Source organism: Lissotriton vulgaris, chromosome 10, assembly GCF_964263255.1.
Source record: "Lissotriton vulgaris chromosome 10, aLisVul1.2, whole genome shotgun sequence".
Taxonomy (NCBI): Eukaryota; Metazoa; Chordata; class Amphibia; order Caudata; family Salamandridae; genus Lissotriton; species Lissotriton vulgaris.
In genome coordinates this window covers 944,213,920-944,231,497 of record NC_141698.1, presented here as the reverse complement: position 1 = coordinate 944,231,497, position 17,578 = coordinate 944,213,920, and the positions used below count along the sequence as shown (strand labels likewise).

The 17,578-nt window shown below is 45.6% G+C and overlaps 2 protein-coding genes across 4 annotated transcripts in view; both read right to left on the bottom strand.

Moving 5' to 3' along the window:
* The window catches only part of LOC147689044 (serum paraoxonase/arylesterase 2-like), a 130,392-nt gene that overhangs the window by 28,159 nt on the left and 84,655 nt on the right, over nucleotides 1-17,578 (bottom strand). For all 3 annotated transcript variants that reach the window (XM_086941934.1, XM_086941936.1, XM_086941935.1), the window contains one exon: nucleotides 458-539. In XM_086941934.1, coding sequence (XP_086798060.1) covers nucleotides 458-539 — 82 coding nt within the window. The remainder of the gene's footprint in view (nucleotides 1-457; nucleotides 540-17,578) is intronic.
* LOC147689045 (serum paraoxonase/arylesterase 2-like) overlaps nucleotides 1-17,578 on the bottom strand; it is an 856,840-nt gene that overhangs the window by 754,642 nt on the left and 84,620 nt on the right. The gene's annotated exons all lie outside the window — the stretch shown is intronic.

Below are 17,578 nucleotides of genomic sequence, written 5' to 3'. Positions count from 1 at the left end.
GAATGATTCCCTGGTGCTCCTGGATTCCAGCAGCATCTTGATGCGTCCGGATTTTTGGTGCTTTATTAACATCTAATTTGAAATTACTCCAGTGTGTAGGAGTATCAAATTCTCCAACAATGGAGCTAATCTTCAAACTCAGAAACTGGAGTGTAGTTTCATGGCATTTAATGTTTCCTTGAATTTTGTTATAATAAAAGGCTTGTGCTGTGTGTGGAAAGACAGGCCAAGGAACTGAGAAAACAATTATTAATCGCCACACAAAGTTAAGTATTGCTACTGAGAACTCTACTCCCAAAAAGTAATGAATTAGAAAAATGTTTGAATTATTGAATAACTGGATTTCTACATAACCTAAACCTTGGATTTGATCCTGTGAGAAATTAGTAATATTTTAAACTTTTTAAAGATAAGAATGCATTTTTCAAATACTAAGAGAAAATCTAAAATCACCTACCTTCACTTTAGATAAGGACCAGTTGGAGAGTTTTTCAAAGACAGAGATAGATTTTCCCAACAAAGAAGCTGCATAAACATACCTAAAAAAAATTGCATGTCAATTGTGTATTGATGGCAAACCAGATATTCTCAACACAGTAAAACCACACATGTCAAACCTCTAAGAAAATTGTTGTCTATATATGAAGCTAGATGCCGTAGCTCAAAAAAATATACAATAGCCTTTTAGAACCATCACAAATTATTTCCCTTTATAATAATCAATCAATCAATGCATTTATATAGCGCACTACTCACCCGGAGGGTCTCAAGGTGATTGGGGAGGGGGGTCCGCAACTGCTCGAACAGCCAGGTCTTGAGCTGCTTCCTGAAGGCGAGGTGGTCTTGGGTCAGGCGGAGGTGGGTCGGGAGGGAGTTCCAGGTCTTGGCGGCCAGGTAGGAGAAGGACCTTCCTCCTGTGGTGGCTCTTCGGATGCGGGGGACGGCGGTGAGGGCGTGGCTGGTCGATCGAAGCTGGCGTGTGGGAGTGTAGAAGTTGAGGCGGCTGTTGAGGTATCTTGGGCCTTGGTTGTGTAGGGCTTTGTGTGCGTGGGTGAGGAGATAGAAGGTGATTCTCTTGTTGACCGGGAGCCAGTGCAATCTCTCAGGTGTCCGGAAATGTGGCTGTGTCGGGGGATGTCGAGGATGAGTCTTGCTGAGGCGTTATGGGTCCGCTGGAGTCTCTTCTGGAGTTTGGCAGTGGTTCCGGAGTAGAGGGAGTTGCCGTAGTCCAGTCGGCTGGTGACGAGGGCCTGGGTGACCGTCTTCCTGGTCTCGGTGGGGATCCACCGGAAGATCTTACGTAGCATGCGCAGGATGTTGAAGCATGACGAGGAGACGGCGTTGACTTGTCTGGTCATGGAGAAGGAGGAGTCCAGGATGAAGCCCAGGTTGCGTGCGTGGTCTGTAGGTTTGGGTGCGCTGCCCAGGGCGGTGGGCCACCAGGAGTCGTCCCAGGCGGAGGGTGAAGAGCCCAGGATGAGGACTTCCGTCTTGTCTGAGTTCAGTTTCAGGGGGCTGTTCATCATCCACTCGGCTACGTCTGTCATCCCTTCGTGTAGGTTGGCTCTGGCGGTGGCGGTGGCGGGGTCGTTGGTGAGGGAGAGGATCAGCTGGGTGTCGTCGGCGTAAGAGATGATGTTGAGGTTGTGTTGGCGTGCGATGGCCGCAAGGGGGCTCATGTAGACGTTGAAGAGGGTGGGGCTGAGTGATGATCCTTGTGGTACGCCGCAGATGACTTTGGTGGCCTTGGATCTGAACGGGGATAGGCGGACTCTCTGTGTCCTTCCTGCGAGGAAGGAGATGATCCATTCTAGTGCCTTCTCTTGGATTCCGACGTTGCTGAGGCGCTGCACTAGGGTGCGTGGCAGACAGTGTTGAATGCTGTGGAGAGGTCCAGGAGGATGAGGGCCGCAGTTTCCCCGTTGTCGAGCAGGGCTCAGATGTCATCGGTGGCTGCGATGAGGGCGGTCTCGGTGCTGTGGTTGGCCCGGAAGCCAGACTGCGAGAGGTCGAGGGATCCGTTTGTCTCGAGGAAGGCGGCCTCGAGACGAACTCACATCCCAAACCCGTAAAAAGACAGCATATGTGTACACTAATGTAAAATGACACTATTTCATACTACATGTTTTGAATCTACTCGTAAACCCATTACAGTTGTAAATTGTATAAATATATATTTATAGAACTAATTCTATCGAGCAATCTGAATATAAAGACCTATTGGCCCGATGACATAACAGGCAGTGGTGGGTGACATGTACCGAGGGTGGTGAGGCAGGGGCTCAAAATAAAAATAACAAAAAATAGACTGACCTTTCTGACTTGCTGCGCGACTTCCTCCTCACTCTTGTCTTCTCTCCTCGAGGAAGGCTCCAATGTTGGGCTCAGCCAGATCCCCTAACCAATCCTAACACTGGTTGTTAAGCAGCATGACAGAAGTGCCAGGATTGGAGGAAGTGGATTCACTCTGCACTGTCAAGAGCACTGGAGGCCTTATCTTATCTTATCTTAAGTGTCATTTGTAAAGCGCACTGTCGCCGAAGCTTCCTGCGCTTTCTCTACCCCAGTTGTCTAAGACAGCTAGGTTAGAGAGGTTTAAAATGCAATTTCTGGCAAGTCATCGCAAGATGGCCGGCAAAAGATATATGTGCATTTTAACATCAGCACACAGGTCCCTGCTGCCACTCGGCAGCACTGGCCCTGGCCCGTCCTGAAACTCAGTTCAGGACAGGTTACTGAAAAATAAAATAGTAATAAATAAACATTATTACCATTTTATTTATCAGCTCTGGGGCTTGTGGGGAGAAGCTCCTCCACTCTAATGGAGGAACTGCCACCGATTACAGGTAGACATATAAGTGAAAGTAAGCAATACTGGTGCAGCAATGTTTTAACTATGATGCTCCCAAGATCAAGTCAGGGTCACTGTCATCACTTACTCATAGCTGCCACATTCCTATTCCAAACACGTTAACATTTGTAGACTAAAATAAAAAATTATAATGGTTCTCAAAAGTCAGTTCTGGTGCACTGGATCTATGCCAGATTTTTAGCTTATCCCCATTTATATAAATTTAGTTATCTGAAAAATCTGGCATGGATCTGGACCTCCACTACCGGCTTTGGAGAACCCTGATATCATCAGGCATTGAGCAACATTGCTGTCCGGTGTCCATTCCAGAATTTGATTTACAAATTGAAGAATTTAAGTAACTAGTACAATGTGAAAATATTAATTCAGGGTTTTATGAAAAGCTGAATATGGTCTCCTCTGAATTTAATAAGAGTAACACCACTGAGTTCGAATGATGCAATAAATACAAAGAATGTACTAACAACTCCAGGTGCATCCCCACCCTTTAATGCTTTGTGCGGCCTCCAATATTTAGCCAATATTTAGCCTAAGCCGACAATACCTTATGCAAACATACAGGTTCACACCTCTTCCCATGTATATAGCAACCTCCCCAGGCACAGCCACAGCCTCAAGTAATTCTATTGCTTTGTCTGCAGTTAGTTTGATGCAGGTGGATCGTCTACCCGAGGCATTTCTCATGTTTTGCACCCTCCTGAATTACCAATACCGAGAGTTCCAGTAACTCTGAGGGTGCGAAACTACCAAGGAATACAAGTGGAACTACTGAAAAATTAGGATTTACCGGGGTAGTAGGTCATTCTGGATCTGATCTGCTGATATTTTCTCACTTTCTTCTGTAGTTTCAGCCAGAGACTTTAGGATTCTTTCAGCAACCAGAGCCCAAGAGTGAAACCTGTAATTCAAATTGGACTGGTATCTCCTATCTCTAGACGTATTGTAATTCAAATGACACTCTTAATCGGTAGCGGTCGGTGGTGGGAGTATTTCGGGAATGAATTTCGTTGCACGCACTGCATCTCCAAATGCGATGCAGTGCATGCAACGAAATTCGTTTAATTTATTTATATGTTTACTTACCTGTAATCCTCCCTAATCCATAGATTACTACCCCCCACCATGCCCCTCCCCCTCCCCACGTCACCGCTCGGCAGCTACTCCCACCACCGACCGCTACTGCTCATAATCAAGGCTTTAATGTTACATTGTAAATACTTCTCGGCAGATCTCCTTATTGGTAAAGTAACAGATACATTTGTAGAGCACATGCTCTCCCCAAGGGGTCTATTGGCAGATCGTGGCCGTTTAAAGTGAGCCAGTACAATGAGATATAGTCTTAAACACAGGTTTATTTAGTGAATTAAGTGGCTCACCTTGACAAGGTTCGAGGTTTTCACTTGAGATGGGGTCTCACCCCCTCCCCCAACTAATACTCCAATGTCCTACAGTCTCAGAGGAGAGTGAACCCCTCCAAGGCATGGGCAGAATTCGAAAATGAGTTATGGTTGCAATTTATGGTGCCAACCAGACCACTGACAACAATGCATTTGGTGAGCAGATTTGTTCTTTCCATGGGGCATTTTCCTAGAGGGTGCGGGCAGATGAAACAGGGAGGGTGGATACCTGCTTGAATTATAATAAGTAAGAATGTTACTGGCAGCCATACAAGCTCAGACATAAATGTAAAAAAGTAACAGCAGACAACTATATTGCAATGCAGTAGGGGATAAGGGGTCAGGAAGGGAGCAGAGGCAAGGGGGCAGCAGGGGGTGTGTGCAGAAGCTAGTTACACCAGTTAAAGTGGATGTACTGCAGCAATGGCTTAGGTTGTACCAGACTGAGCGGGGGTATTTGGGGAAGGGATTTTTCCAAGGGTTTTATGAACCCTTATACAGGTCCAAGGAGGGGAAGTAGGCATACAACCTAAAATCATGTCAAGGAAGAAAGCGGATCATACAGGTAAAACTGGCTAAAGTGTAGAGGAGTAGGACGGCGGGTCTTTTTGCATCCCTCTGATGTATGATCTGATCATTTCACCAATAGCTGTGGTACCTGAAAGTGAGGCCTAATGTGCATCTTCACCCAGAACCCAGTCATCCTCATCGGAACCGGCACGTTTTTACCTTTGCATAAACTGAAACCAGCACATCCTTATTGTTTCAGGTAGTGGAGCCAGCAAATCACGTCGCAGAATCAGCGCTTCCTTGTCATTGTATTGAGGGGACCCGGCGCATAGTCCCTGGAACCAGTGCATTGACTTTGGCCTCAAAACATCACCTACCTACTACAGGAGCAGCAGCTGCATGTCTCATCTGGAACCAGTGCTCACTCTCAGAACTGACGCATCGTCGCAGTTGAGTGGAGAATATTGATATACCTTGTCCACTGCGTGGCGTGACACTGACGCATTGCCTCGGCTGCACTGTGCATCCTCATCTGCGATGACGCAGCCCGGATCAAGGAACTTTTGTTCAGCGAGCCCAAGTGGGTTCCTGTATCTGGCCCATGCTCCATTGAAGTGGGCCTGAACAATTGACTTTGCCCCAGTCTAGCGCGACCCGATAACCCACTTAAACGTTCCCAGGACACCCCCGCGCCGCACGGCCACCAGCTGCTGCGTGTGCAACCCGCCCCGCTGCTGCCTGAAGCCTCGCTGAGCCTGCCTCGGCCCCCGCCGTATCTTCGTGTTGTGCTAATTTTTTTTTTGTCTCCTTTGTCACTTTTTTGTTTCCCTGCAGCTTGCTAATCTGTATTTTATTTCCCATTTACTGTTACTGATTATTTTATCATTGCCTGTACTGTTACTGTGTCTCTGCCCCCTGCCCGCCCCGCTCCCCGCTTCCTGCCGCCGTGCTAGCGGCCACGCCCCCTTTTCCTTCTGTGCCCTCCCCGCTCCCGCCTTCCAGCTGCTCCTCCCTCCCTCCCACTTCACCATAAATGGCGACCGCGCGGACGGGCAGCAGGCGCACCGATTGTGCACCGAAGGCCCACCAAAGGTAAGCCCGTCTGCGCCCGTCCGCGCCTGGACCGCGCCCAGCGCCAGGACCCCTGGCCCCCACCGACGCAAGACGACCCAACAGACCTACGACGCCGCCGCCCTCAACGCACTCAATGCCGGTTGAAACCCTGCCTACTGCTGGGCCGCCCCAAAACGCTTCCACGGACCCTTCACCTGCACTACCTGCAAGTTCACCTGCCTCCGAACATGCACCACGCCCGCCAAGCCTAACCCCAGCAGCGACCTCAAGTGCATCCTGCTCAACACCCGCTCCGTCCACAGACACGCCGTCGAACTCTGGAACCTGCTCGACACAACATCACCAGACGTCGCCTTCCTCACTGAAACATGGATGAACGCCTCCTCAGCCCCCGACATCGCCATCGCCATGCCGGATGGATACAAGATCATCAGAAGGGACCGCGCCAACCAGACCGGAGGAGGCATCGCCATCGTCCACAAGAACACCATCCGCATCGTGACCGACGCCGACGACACCTACACCGCCGCTGAACACCTCCACTTCCAGATTCACACCAACCCAAAGACGACCCTCAGAGGCACCCTCATCTACAGACCACCGGGACCACGCACACAATTCAGCGAAGACATCACAGACTTCATCAGCCCACACGCCCTCCCCTCCGCCGACTACATCCTCCTAGGGGACCTCAACTTCCACCTGGAGAACAACAAGGACCGCAACACCGTCACCCTGCTGGCCAACCTCGCCAACCTCGGACTCAAGCAACTGGTCAACACCCCCACCCACTACACCGGCCACACGCTTGACCCAGTCTTCTCATCCAGCAAGCACATCACCTTCAGCCACTGCACCGGACTTCACTGGACCGACTACAGCTGCGTCCACTTCAGCTTCAGAAAAACCACCACGCACCACCACCCGCAACAGGCTCCCCAAAGAAGCTGGAGCAAGATCACCGCCGACCAGCTCACCGCCTCCCTCAGCCAGAACCAACCTGCCAGCACACCGGACCCCAATGAAGCAGCCCGCAACTTTACACAATGGCTGACCGCCTGCGCCGATGACCTCGCACCACTAAAGAACCCTCCCAGCAAACCGAGAAGCAAGAAGGCCCCCTGGTTCACCGACGAACTCAAGGACTCCAAGAAGACCTGCCGCACCCTCAAGAAAGCCTGGCTCCTCGACCGGACCACTGACAACATGACCGCCCTCAAACACGCGACCCGCAAGCACCAACAGCTCATCCGCACCACCAAGAAGAAATCACTGAAGGACCGACTAGACAACAACGCCCACGACAGCAAGGAACTCTTCAGCATCGTCAAGGAGTTCTACAACCCCAGCTTTCGCATAAACAACATCACCCCCTCACAAGATCTCTGCGACTCCCTCGCCTCGTTCTTCCACCGCAAGATTGCCGACATCCACAACAGCTTCGGCACACCATCCTCGCAACCAACCGTCGAACCAACGCACACCACTGCCACCCTCCGCACCTGGACCGCAGTGACCACCGAAGACACAGCCCGCCCGATGAACACCATCCACTCCGGATCTCCGACTGACCCCTGCCCCCACCACGTCTTCAACAAGGCCGACTCCACCATCGCACCCCAACTCCGAGACGTCATCAACACCTCCTTCGACACCGCCACCTTCCAGGAGAGCTGGAAGCATGCCGAGCTCAGCGCCCTACTGAAGACACCAACAGTGGACCCCACCGACCTCTAGTACTTCCGCCCCATCTCGCTCCTCCCCTTTCCTGCCAAAGTCATCGAGAAGATCACCAACAGACAGCTTGCCGCCTTCCTTGAGACAAATGGATCCCTCGACCCCTCGCAGTCCGGTTTCAGAGCCAACCACAGCACCGAGACCGCCCTCATCGCAGCCACCGACGACATCCGAGCCCTTCTCGACAATGGGGAAACAGCAGCACTCATCCTCCTGGACCTCTCCGCCGCGTTCGACACTGTCTGCCACCGCACCCTAGTCCAACGCCTCAGCAACACCGGCATCCAAGAGAAGGCATTGAAGTGGATCATCTCGTTCCTCGCTGGAAGAACACAGAGAGTCCACCTCCCCCCGTTTTGCTCCGAGGCCACCAAAGTCATCTGCGGCGTCCCGCAAGGATCATCACTCAGCCCCACCCTCTTCAACGTCTACATGAGACCTCTCGCAGCCATCGCACGCCAACACAACCTCAACATCAACTCCTACGCCGACGACACCCAGCTGATCCTCTCCCTCACCAGAGACCCCGACACCGCCAGAACCAGCCTTCACGAAGGGATGAAAGACGTTGCAGAGTGGATGAAGAACAGCCGCTTGAAACTGAACTCAGACAAGACGGAAGTCCTCATCCTTGGGCCATCACCCACAGCCTGGGACGACTCCTGGTGGCCCCCAGCCCTGGGCACCCCCCCCCAAGCCGACAGACCACGCACGCAACCTGGGCTTCATCCTGGACTCCTCCCTCTCGATGACCAGACAAGTCAACGCCGTCTCCTCTTCATGCTTTCACACCCTCTGCATGCTCCGCAAGATCTTCCGATGGATCCCGATCGAAACCAGGAAGACGGTCACCCAGGCCCTCGTCACCAGCCGGCTGGACGACGGAAACACCCTCTACGCCGGAACCACAGCCAAGCTGCAGAAAAGACTACAATGCATCCAGAACGCCTCCGCCCGACTCATCCTAGACATCCCTCGACGCAGCCACATCTCCGGCCACCTGAGGAACCTGCACTGGCTCTCCGTCAACAAGAGGATCACGTTCAGGCTCCTCACCCACGCACTCAAGTCTCTCCACAACCTGGGCCCCAAGTACCTCAACGACCGCCTGACCTTCCACACGCCCACCCGCCAGCTACGATCCGCTAGCCTCGCCCTCGCCGCCGTACCACGCTTCCGAAGAGCCGCCGCCGGAGGCAGATCCTTCTCCTACCTGGCGGCCAAGACATGGAACTCCCTCCCCATCCACCTTCGGCTGACCCAGGACCACCTCGCCTTCAGGAGACAACTCAAGACCTGGCTGTTCGAGCAGTAGCGGCCCCCCTCCCCCAAGCGCCTTGAGACCCTTCCGGGTGAGTAGCCCGCTATACAAGTGTTATGATTGATTGATTGATTGATTACAAGTGCTATTTTGTCATTTATTCTTTAAAAATTCATATCTCAACTTCAACTTGATGTTTTTTTGTCGTTTTAGTCTTGTTTTTATTTATAAAATTATAATCAATTTTTATAACATGTGCGGAGTCCTTTTGTGTTATTTTCACTGTGTTGTATGGAGTGTTGCACAAGCACTTTACACATTGCCTCTTAAGTTAAGCCTGACAGCTCTGTCCCAAGCTACCAGAGGGTGAACACAGGTTAATTTACGTTGTGTTGTGACCTACCCTGACTAGGATTGTGGTTCCTGCTTGGACAGGGGGCATACCTCTGCCAAACAGAAACCCCAATTTCTAACACTGAGGAAGTCAAAAGAATGTATGATACACAAATCGAGTTGGCAAGAGAGTAAAGGTGAATAAGAAATGGGAGTAGAAGGATCAGCCCTAAAATGGATAAAATCTTTCCTTGAGAACAGAAGCTTCCAAATGCACTGCCCTCCTTTCAAATCCTCCCTCCGGGGGATGAGACATGGGGTTCCACAGGGCTCCAGTCTGAGCCCTACACTGTTTAATCTATACATGGAACCCCTGGCTCATATCGTGGAATCATTTGGAGTAGACATCGTCACATACGCCGATGATACTCTATTAATGATTAAACTCACGCAGGGTCAGAAGGAAGATGCAACCAACTTCTCCAACTGTCTTATATCAGTGGCAAGTTGGATGAATGACAACTGTCTGCGCCTTAATGGTGATAAAAGTGAACTATTGGTTATCGGTAAATTGGATCACTGACATAATATAGAATGACAAAATATAGACTTACCAAAATATAGTCACCAAAATATAGAATGCCAAAATATCGAATTCCTATCTACAAACAGGTAAGTACGAAAATATCGAATCCAAAATATAGTCTGTAAAAAATATAGTCAGTCAAAATATCGAATTTTTTTAAATGTCTTAAAAGTAATTTAAAATTAATGAAATAATAAATATAATTAACTAAAACATACTTAAAAATACTCAAATAACCTTAAAATTAAGATATAATTAATTTAAGTTATTAATAAAAAATTTACAATATTTTACCGTAGGATAGCAGGAGGGTAACATTTAATATTATCACTCCAGTGAGTGCAACAGTAGGGAAAGCGTTGGATAGCGTAGGGGTAAAAAATACTATTCCCACTCCAGTGAGTGCAACAGTAGGGAAAGCGTTGGATAGCGTAGGGGTAAAAAATACTATTCCCACTCCAGAGAGTGCAACAGTAGGGAAAGCGTTGGATAGCGTAGGGGTAAAAATTACTATTCCCACTCAAGAGAGTGCAACAGTAGGGAAAGCGTTGGATAGCGTAGGGGTAAAAAATACTATTCCAACTCCAGTGAGTGCAACAGTAGGGAAAGCGTTGGATAGCGTAAGGGTAAAAATTACTATTCCCACTCCAGAGAGTGCAACAGTAGAGAAAGTGTTGGATAGCGGGAGGGTAAAAAATACTATTCCCACTCCAGTGAGTGCAACTGTAGAGAAAGCATTGGATAGCGTAGGGGTAAAAAATACTATTCCCACTCCAGAAAGTGCAACAGTAGGGAATGCGTTGGATAGTGTAGGGGTAAAAATTAATATTCCCACTCCAGAGAGTGCAACAGTAGGGAAACCGTTGGATAGCGTAGGGGTAAAAAATACTATTCCCACTCCAGTGAGTGCAACAGTAGGGAAAGCGTTGGATAGCATAAGGGTAACAATTACTATTCCCACTCCAGAGAGTGCAACAGTAGGGAAAGCGTTGGATAGCGGGAGGGTAAAAATTACTATTCCAACTGCAGAGCGTGCAACAGTAGGGAAAGCGTTGGATAGCGTAGGGGTAAAAATTACTATTCCCACTCCAGAGAGTGCAACAGTAGGGAAAGCGTTGGATATTCGAAGGGCAAAAATTACTATTTCCACTGCAGAGAGTACAACAGTAGGGAAAGCATTGGATAGCGTAGGGGTAAAAATTACTATTCCCACTCCAGAGAGTGCAACAGTAGAGAAAGCGTTGGATAGCGTAGGGGTAAAAAATACTATTCCCACTCCAGAGAGTGCAGCAGTAGGGAAAGCGTTGGATAGCGGGAGTGTGAAAATTACTATTCCCACTCCAGATAGTGCAACAGTAGGGAAAGCGTTGGATAGCGTAGGGGTAAAAAATACTATTCCCACTCCAGAGAGTGCAACAGTAGGGAAAGCGTTGGATAGCGGGAGGGTGAAAATTACTATTCCCACTCCAGTGAGTTTAACAGTAGGGAAAGTAATGATTTAATATATTATTAAAAATAAATTAAATATCAATCCCAATAAAATATTAATTGAAATTAATAACCAATTTAATATTATGTAATAATTAATTAGAAATACAACTACATATTACTTATTAAAAATTAATAACCTATTCATAATTATTTAACAGCTAATTAATTTTCAATAACAAAAACTAATTAATAATACAAATTAATACCAATTAAAAATTAACAGTAAATTAATTATCAATACACAAAAAGTATTTTTAACATGTAATTAATTACAATTACATTACTTCCCACCCTATTCCCCTATAAACCCACATCCCACTACAGAAAATACATTAATACAATTATCATAATTATCAAATATTTAATTAATACAAAATAATTACCAATTAATAAAAATTAATTGCCAATTAATAGAAATTAATTACCAATTAAAAATTAATTAACAATAAATTTAAAATCAATACCAATGAATGAAAAAAAGTATTTACTTAATTACAATTAAATTACTTCCCACCCTATTCCCCTATAAACCCACAACCCGCTACAGAAAATAAATTTAGAAAATTTACATAATTAACAATTAATCAATTATTAAAAATTAATTGGCAATTAATAAAAATGTATTACCAATGAAAAAATAACAATAAATTCAAAATGAATACCAATAAATAAATAAAAATATTTAATAAATTACAATTAAATTACTTCCCACCCTAATCCCCTATAAACCCACAACCCTCTACAGATCTAAAAAGCAAAATTTAATTAAAAATTAATAATAATTGCTAAAAATTAATATTTAATTTAATATAATTAAATTACTTCCCACCCTATTCCCCTATAAACCCACAACCCGCAACAGAATTAAATTACGCAAAAATTAAATAACATAAAATGTATTACTTAAAATACATTAAACATACATTACAAAAATTAATATACACTTTTCACACATATACTAACATACAAAACACTTTAAAAAAATTGATATTATTAAAAAATCGATATATTTAATGCCTATATTGTATACTTCGATATTTTGACTTTTATTTTGGAAATCGATATTACTTACCTTAAATTCGATATTTTTAACCACTATATTGTGTCCATTCGATATTTTGTCCATTCTATATTTTTACTTTGATATTATGTCCATTCTATATTTTGGAATCGATAATATGACTGTTTACCCGGTAAATCTCCTTCTGCCTGGTCACCTGCGTGGTGGCCACCTGAATTGGGCCCGACACCCTCTCCCTCAGAGTCGGTGAAGAATTTGGGAGTTAAACTGGACCCTAGTCTATCTTATAATCAATATGTTAGTAAAGTAACATAAGATGCTACGGCATACTTAAAACATTACGAAAAGTACTAGATCTCTTGCCTATCAGTGCTAGGAAGACGCTAATTCACGCATTGGTCACGCCCCATCTCGACTATGGTAATTCCCTGCTTATAGGTTTAAGCAAGAAAGGATTACATCAGTTGCAGTGCGTTCAAAATGCAGCCGCTCGCTTGGTACTGAACCTGCCTCGCAAAACATCAGGGAAATTGGCACTGTCGAAGCTCCATTGGCTTCCCATTAAGGAACGTATTAAGTTCAAAACGCTGTGCTTTGCTCATCGCTTTGCTCAAGGGAAATAGCCAGCATATTCGCAAAAACTCCTAACTATTCATTGTTCTATACGGAATCTGAGATCTGTAGGAACAATGATGTTTAAGGTGCCTCGTATTCGTAAGGCCACGATGGGCAGCCGCTCTTTCAGGTTTTTGGCGAGTAAATGCTGGAATAAGCTTCCCATCCATCTCCGTATGGAAACTTCAGAAATGAGATTCCGACTTAAACTCAAAACCCACCTCTTTCTTGTTAACTAACGTCCCTTGCTTCCACTTCTGCTCTGGCTCCTTGCTTTAGGTCATCTGCCTCTTGGGTTGAACAGCAATCTTAGCGTGGGGACACACTGTCTTTAGTGTAACCAGGCACTTTAGAAATGGTTTTATTATTATTATTAAGAGAGTGGGTGTTAGAATGAGAGAGTGCGTGGCAGAATGAAAGCAAAATTAAAAGTGAAAGATTGAGTGTAAGATTGATAAAATTAATCTTAAAACGGAAAGTGAATGTGGGGAGGGAGATATGTGTTAAGGGAGTCATCATGGCATGTAAATAACGAGTACAGACAGTGGGAAACATAAAGAAGTAGAAAACAAATGAGAAAGAAGATAGGAAGTTCTTGCAAAGTAAGTACTAGACAGGCAATTTGTTTCACACAAATGTGTGTGTCAGGCATATATAAGTGATACCTTGTATACATAGCACTTCTGACAGCTTTGACATCTGTAGGCACAGTAATTTAAGTTCATGCATTCTATGTTACACTAACTGCTGGTGTGCTTTCTGTCACAGTGCAAGATCCATATCTGTGTGCATTCCTTGTAGAAACATCAACTGGCCATCATCATAGTCACACAGAAATCGAGATTGACATATACTGTGGCATGGTAATGCTGATGGACATATTTGTCTTCCATGTATATTCTGATGGAAATTTCTTTGCAAAAATTGTTTTAGAATATTTTTTTCCAAAGCAAAGACACAACCGGCATCCAAATCATGATTCCATATTACAAATGTACTGGTATTCAATGTAAATGTGTAAATGTACATGTATTTATATAGCGCAAATCACTGACCGAGGTCGGTATCTAAGCGCTTGCTTAGGGAACCCGTCCTGGTATTCCCCTGTGAGATAACCCCGGCAGGGTATCCACAAGGTGAAAGCCAGGCATCCCGCCGCGAGGGGCCGTTGTGGAGATTAAGCAAGCTATTGCCCAGAGTCGCAGAGTGTGAACCCATGAGTCGAGAAGGCACCGGAGCGAGAATTATCGAGTCTGTGGAATTTTTTAGCCCAAGACCCGCTGAAGCGGGGAATTGAACCGATCTCAGCTTCCGGGTCTGCCGCCTCTAACCCCTGAGCCACACTTCTCCAAATAACGTATATTCAAACAACAGACAATTTGTGTAATAGTATCAGTGGCAATGCTTCATAAGCGCAATCCAATGCAATTTGGGGTGAGTTTCAAACATTACCAAGTCAGTCATCACTGTATAAAGCCTTTGTAAAATCGACTCAGGCAGCACCTACATCTCACCCTAAAAACAATGAAACACTCAGGGAATAGGAACATTTTTACCAAATGCAAAAAGACCAATCGATGTTCGTTAACGAAATAAAAAGTGGCCGATGATTCTTCTTTTTCGTGGATTCCCAATCTTAATATTGTTGCAATGATGTTATTATGTGACATTCCCACAAAAATGTTCTAGAGCGATTCTGGAAACGTTGTTGTTGCTTCTTACAATTAAATACTATTCTGCTGCACATGACCAATGCTTCGAAGAATATTGAAGAGCTTGGATGATTTCAAAAGCTCATTTTCAGGGCAGTCTTTATTTGCCTTTTTAGGTGATTTATCATTAAATCTGCTTTCAAATCTACAATTTGGCACCATTTTATTATGTAAAACAAAAAATTGAATGGAGACTGGCCTATCTCGCAATCATCAAATAGGAGTGGTAGCTCGCATGGTTCCATAATGGCTAACCTCAATGCACTGTTGTCAATCAATCAATCAATCAGAACATTTATATAGCGCACTACTCACCCGGAGGGTCTCAAGGCGCTGGGGATGGGGGGTCCGCTACTGTTCGAACAGCCAGGTCTTGAGCTGCTTCCTGAAGGCGAGGTGGTCCTGGGTCAGGCGGAGGTGGGTCGGGATGGAATTCCAAGTCTCGGCGGCCAGGTGCACACAGCAACAAAAGAGAGCCCACAAATATTTAATTGCTGTCCTTGCCCACCAAAATGCGTCAACGCTCTGTTGGTTAAGAGTCATACCCAAGGAACTTCTGTGGTCCCACTTAACTATTGAATAGTGGACACCAATATATCTGATTGATTCCCATTGGGATAACCGTTTTTATGATGTTTTAATGCTTCACATGTATATTTGTGATATGATTTTGTGTTAACACGCTTGTGATACTGCATTACAATTTTTAATGATTTTTATATGATTACAAATAAAAGTAATTCCTATAGAGATAAGCCATATGTGTTGTTGAATATCTCGACAATTGTTTTTCAGGGTTCATATATATATATGTTTGTGTGATGAATGTGAAGGATTGATATGTCTTTATGAATGGTTTTTGAGCAAAAGATTTCTTAAAAAATAGTTGTTCCAAGACAATTTCTGTTAAACCTTACCTTTGTTACCCTGTCTCTTGGTTAGTGGGGTCAACCCCTGTTGTTTCCTACTTGCCCTATCTCACCCTCCTCATCATCCAAACTCAGAGGTGTTGTCATGTTTTTTTGGAGTTTACTGATCTATTGAAAGTTCTCAATGCAGCGAAGGCTAAAAAGCAACTTTAATGGCAAAGTCATAAAATCTCTATTTGACAGGATGTCTCAAGAGCTACATCTGCCAGGCAGAAATAGTTCCTAGATCTTCGTCCACAACTGTACTCTTTGGGAGCCCGCTTTGGTTTGTTTCATCCTTGCCTCTTTAAAGTAACATTCCAGAATAAAACGTCCTGCTTCACTGTTCCTGCAGAACTGCGACAATTTATTCATTTACATTCTTCCAGCTCTATGGAGACTTCAGCCTCTTCGTCAAAATAAATGATTTTTGTGTTGGAGGGACGCCCCTCTGCATAGTATCCTAGTTTTTGGATGTTGTTTTTCTTATGTATTAAAAGGCTCACTCTTTATGTTCCTCTTATGACCAAAGGGTTCTTTGAGATGACTGACTAACCATCTTTTTCTTTTCAGGGTCCTCGATGTTCTTTATCCTAGTCATTTACCTAGTTATGTTCTGTTTGTCTGTCGACTCGTCTCCCTTGCTCTGCCGTCTTGGCCGATGCTGTCGTCGACTCTCACCCAATTGTTCATCTGTGTTTGCAGTCGTCATTTACTTTACTTTATAGGACACTTTATTTGTATGGTTTTTCATCCACCCTTTATATATTGTCTCCATAGCTGCACCATTTTCAAGCCTACTTATCAGGTACATGATTTTTATTATCGTTCTCCTCCCCCATTTACCTAAACTCCCCACTGTATAATGCACCTAGTACCAGCACGAAAAACATGCCTTTTTGTCAATAACACTTTAACAGGGTTTCTGTAAATTGTATTGAACACATTCTCACCAAGCTGCAACTTACAACAAGAAATGGCTTATTAATAATTATTAATCAGATAGGTGAAATCTAATGCATTTACCAATGCTTGTTCATATATGGAGTGGACTTCTGGATCTAATCTGGGAGGAATACTGTTAATTGTTTGTCAGGGGTCTGCTTCTTGTGTGCTTCCAAGCTTCAATGTTTCGCCTGCAGAACGAGCACTGGATGGTTGATCAGGTACAAATATCTTAAATGTATGGAAACAATTCTTACCCTCTGAACATGATTTAAAGCATTCAGGTCTTTGCAGCTGCTATTACTGGATATCTCTGTAAAAGCAGCCCAAGTCTAACATGGTTGCCAAAAAAACATAAATTGTGTTGTGCTTCTCATCCAATTGCCTGAATTCCAGTCTCCACCCTAACCAATGCCACCAACCTCGGCTGATCGTGCCTGAGGTGTGACACCCATTCTAAGAGCATAAGGCCCCTCTTGGAGGATTGATGTGCAGGTGGCTGGGCCTTTGGGTCCAACTTTTAAAAAATGCAAGTTGGTTGGTCTTGGGTCCCAGGTGGAGGGGTATGGAGGGCATTTCATGGCAAGGGGTTTCAGCGGGGGACCCATAGCCAAGTAAATGGCAGAGTGTACACGCTGGGCTAGGATGTGTGAGGCCAGGGAGAGGGCAGCTACCCTTGCCCCTGGGGCCAAGGAACCACAGATAGTTGATCCTTAGGTTGGGGCCTACAGGCCAGTGGGCTCCAGAATAGGGGGGCAGTGGCTGTGGGTACCCAAGGATCATGAGCAGGAGGCAGGTAGGGTGGGAGCCAGTGCAACTTGGGAGCCCTTTGGTGCGAGGGCCCCCTCAGGTTCGAGCAACCTGGTGGGAGAAGAAGGTGGGAGACCGGCGTTTGAGGCTAGGAGACAGATGCTCATTGCACCATCAGGATTCAAGCAAGCCGGGCCGAAGAGGCTGAAATGCCAGAAACCGGTCCCCGGTAGCTTGTTTCCTTCCCAGTGTAAGAATTGGCTTTTGTAGTTTGGTTTGCCCTGTTCCCATCATGCACTGGGACAGGAACAGACCAATTTGCATACAGCCAGGTTCTGAAACTGGGATGGTGCAGTGAGCTAAAAA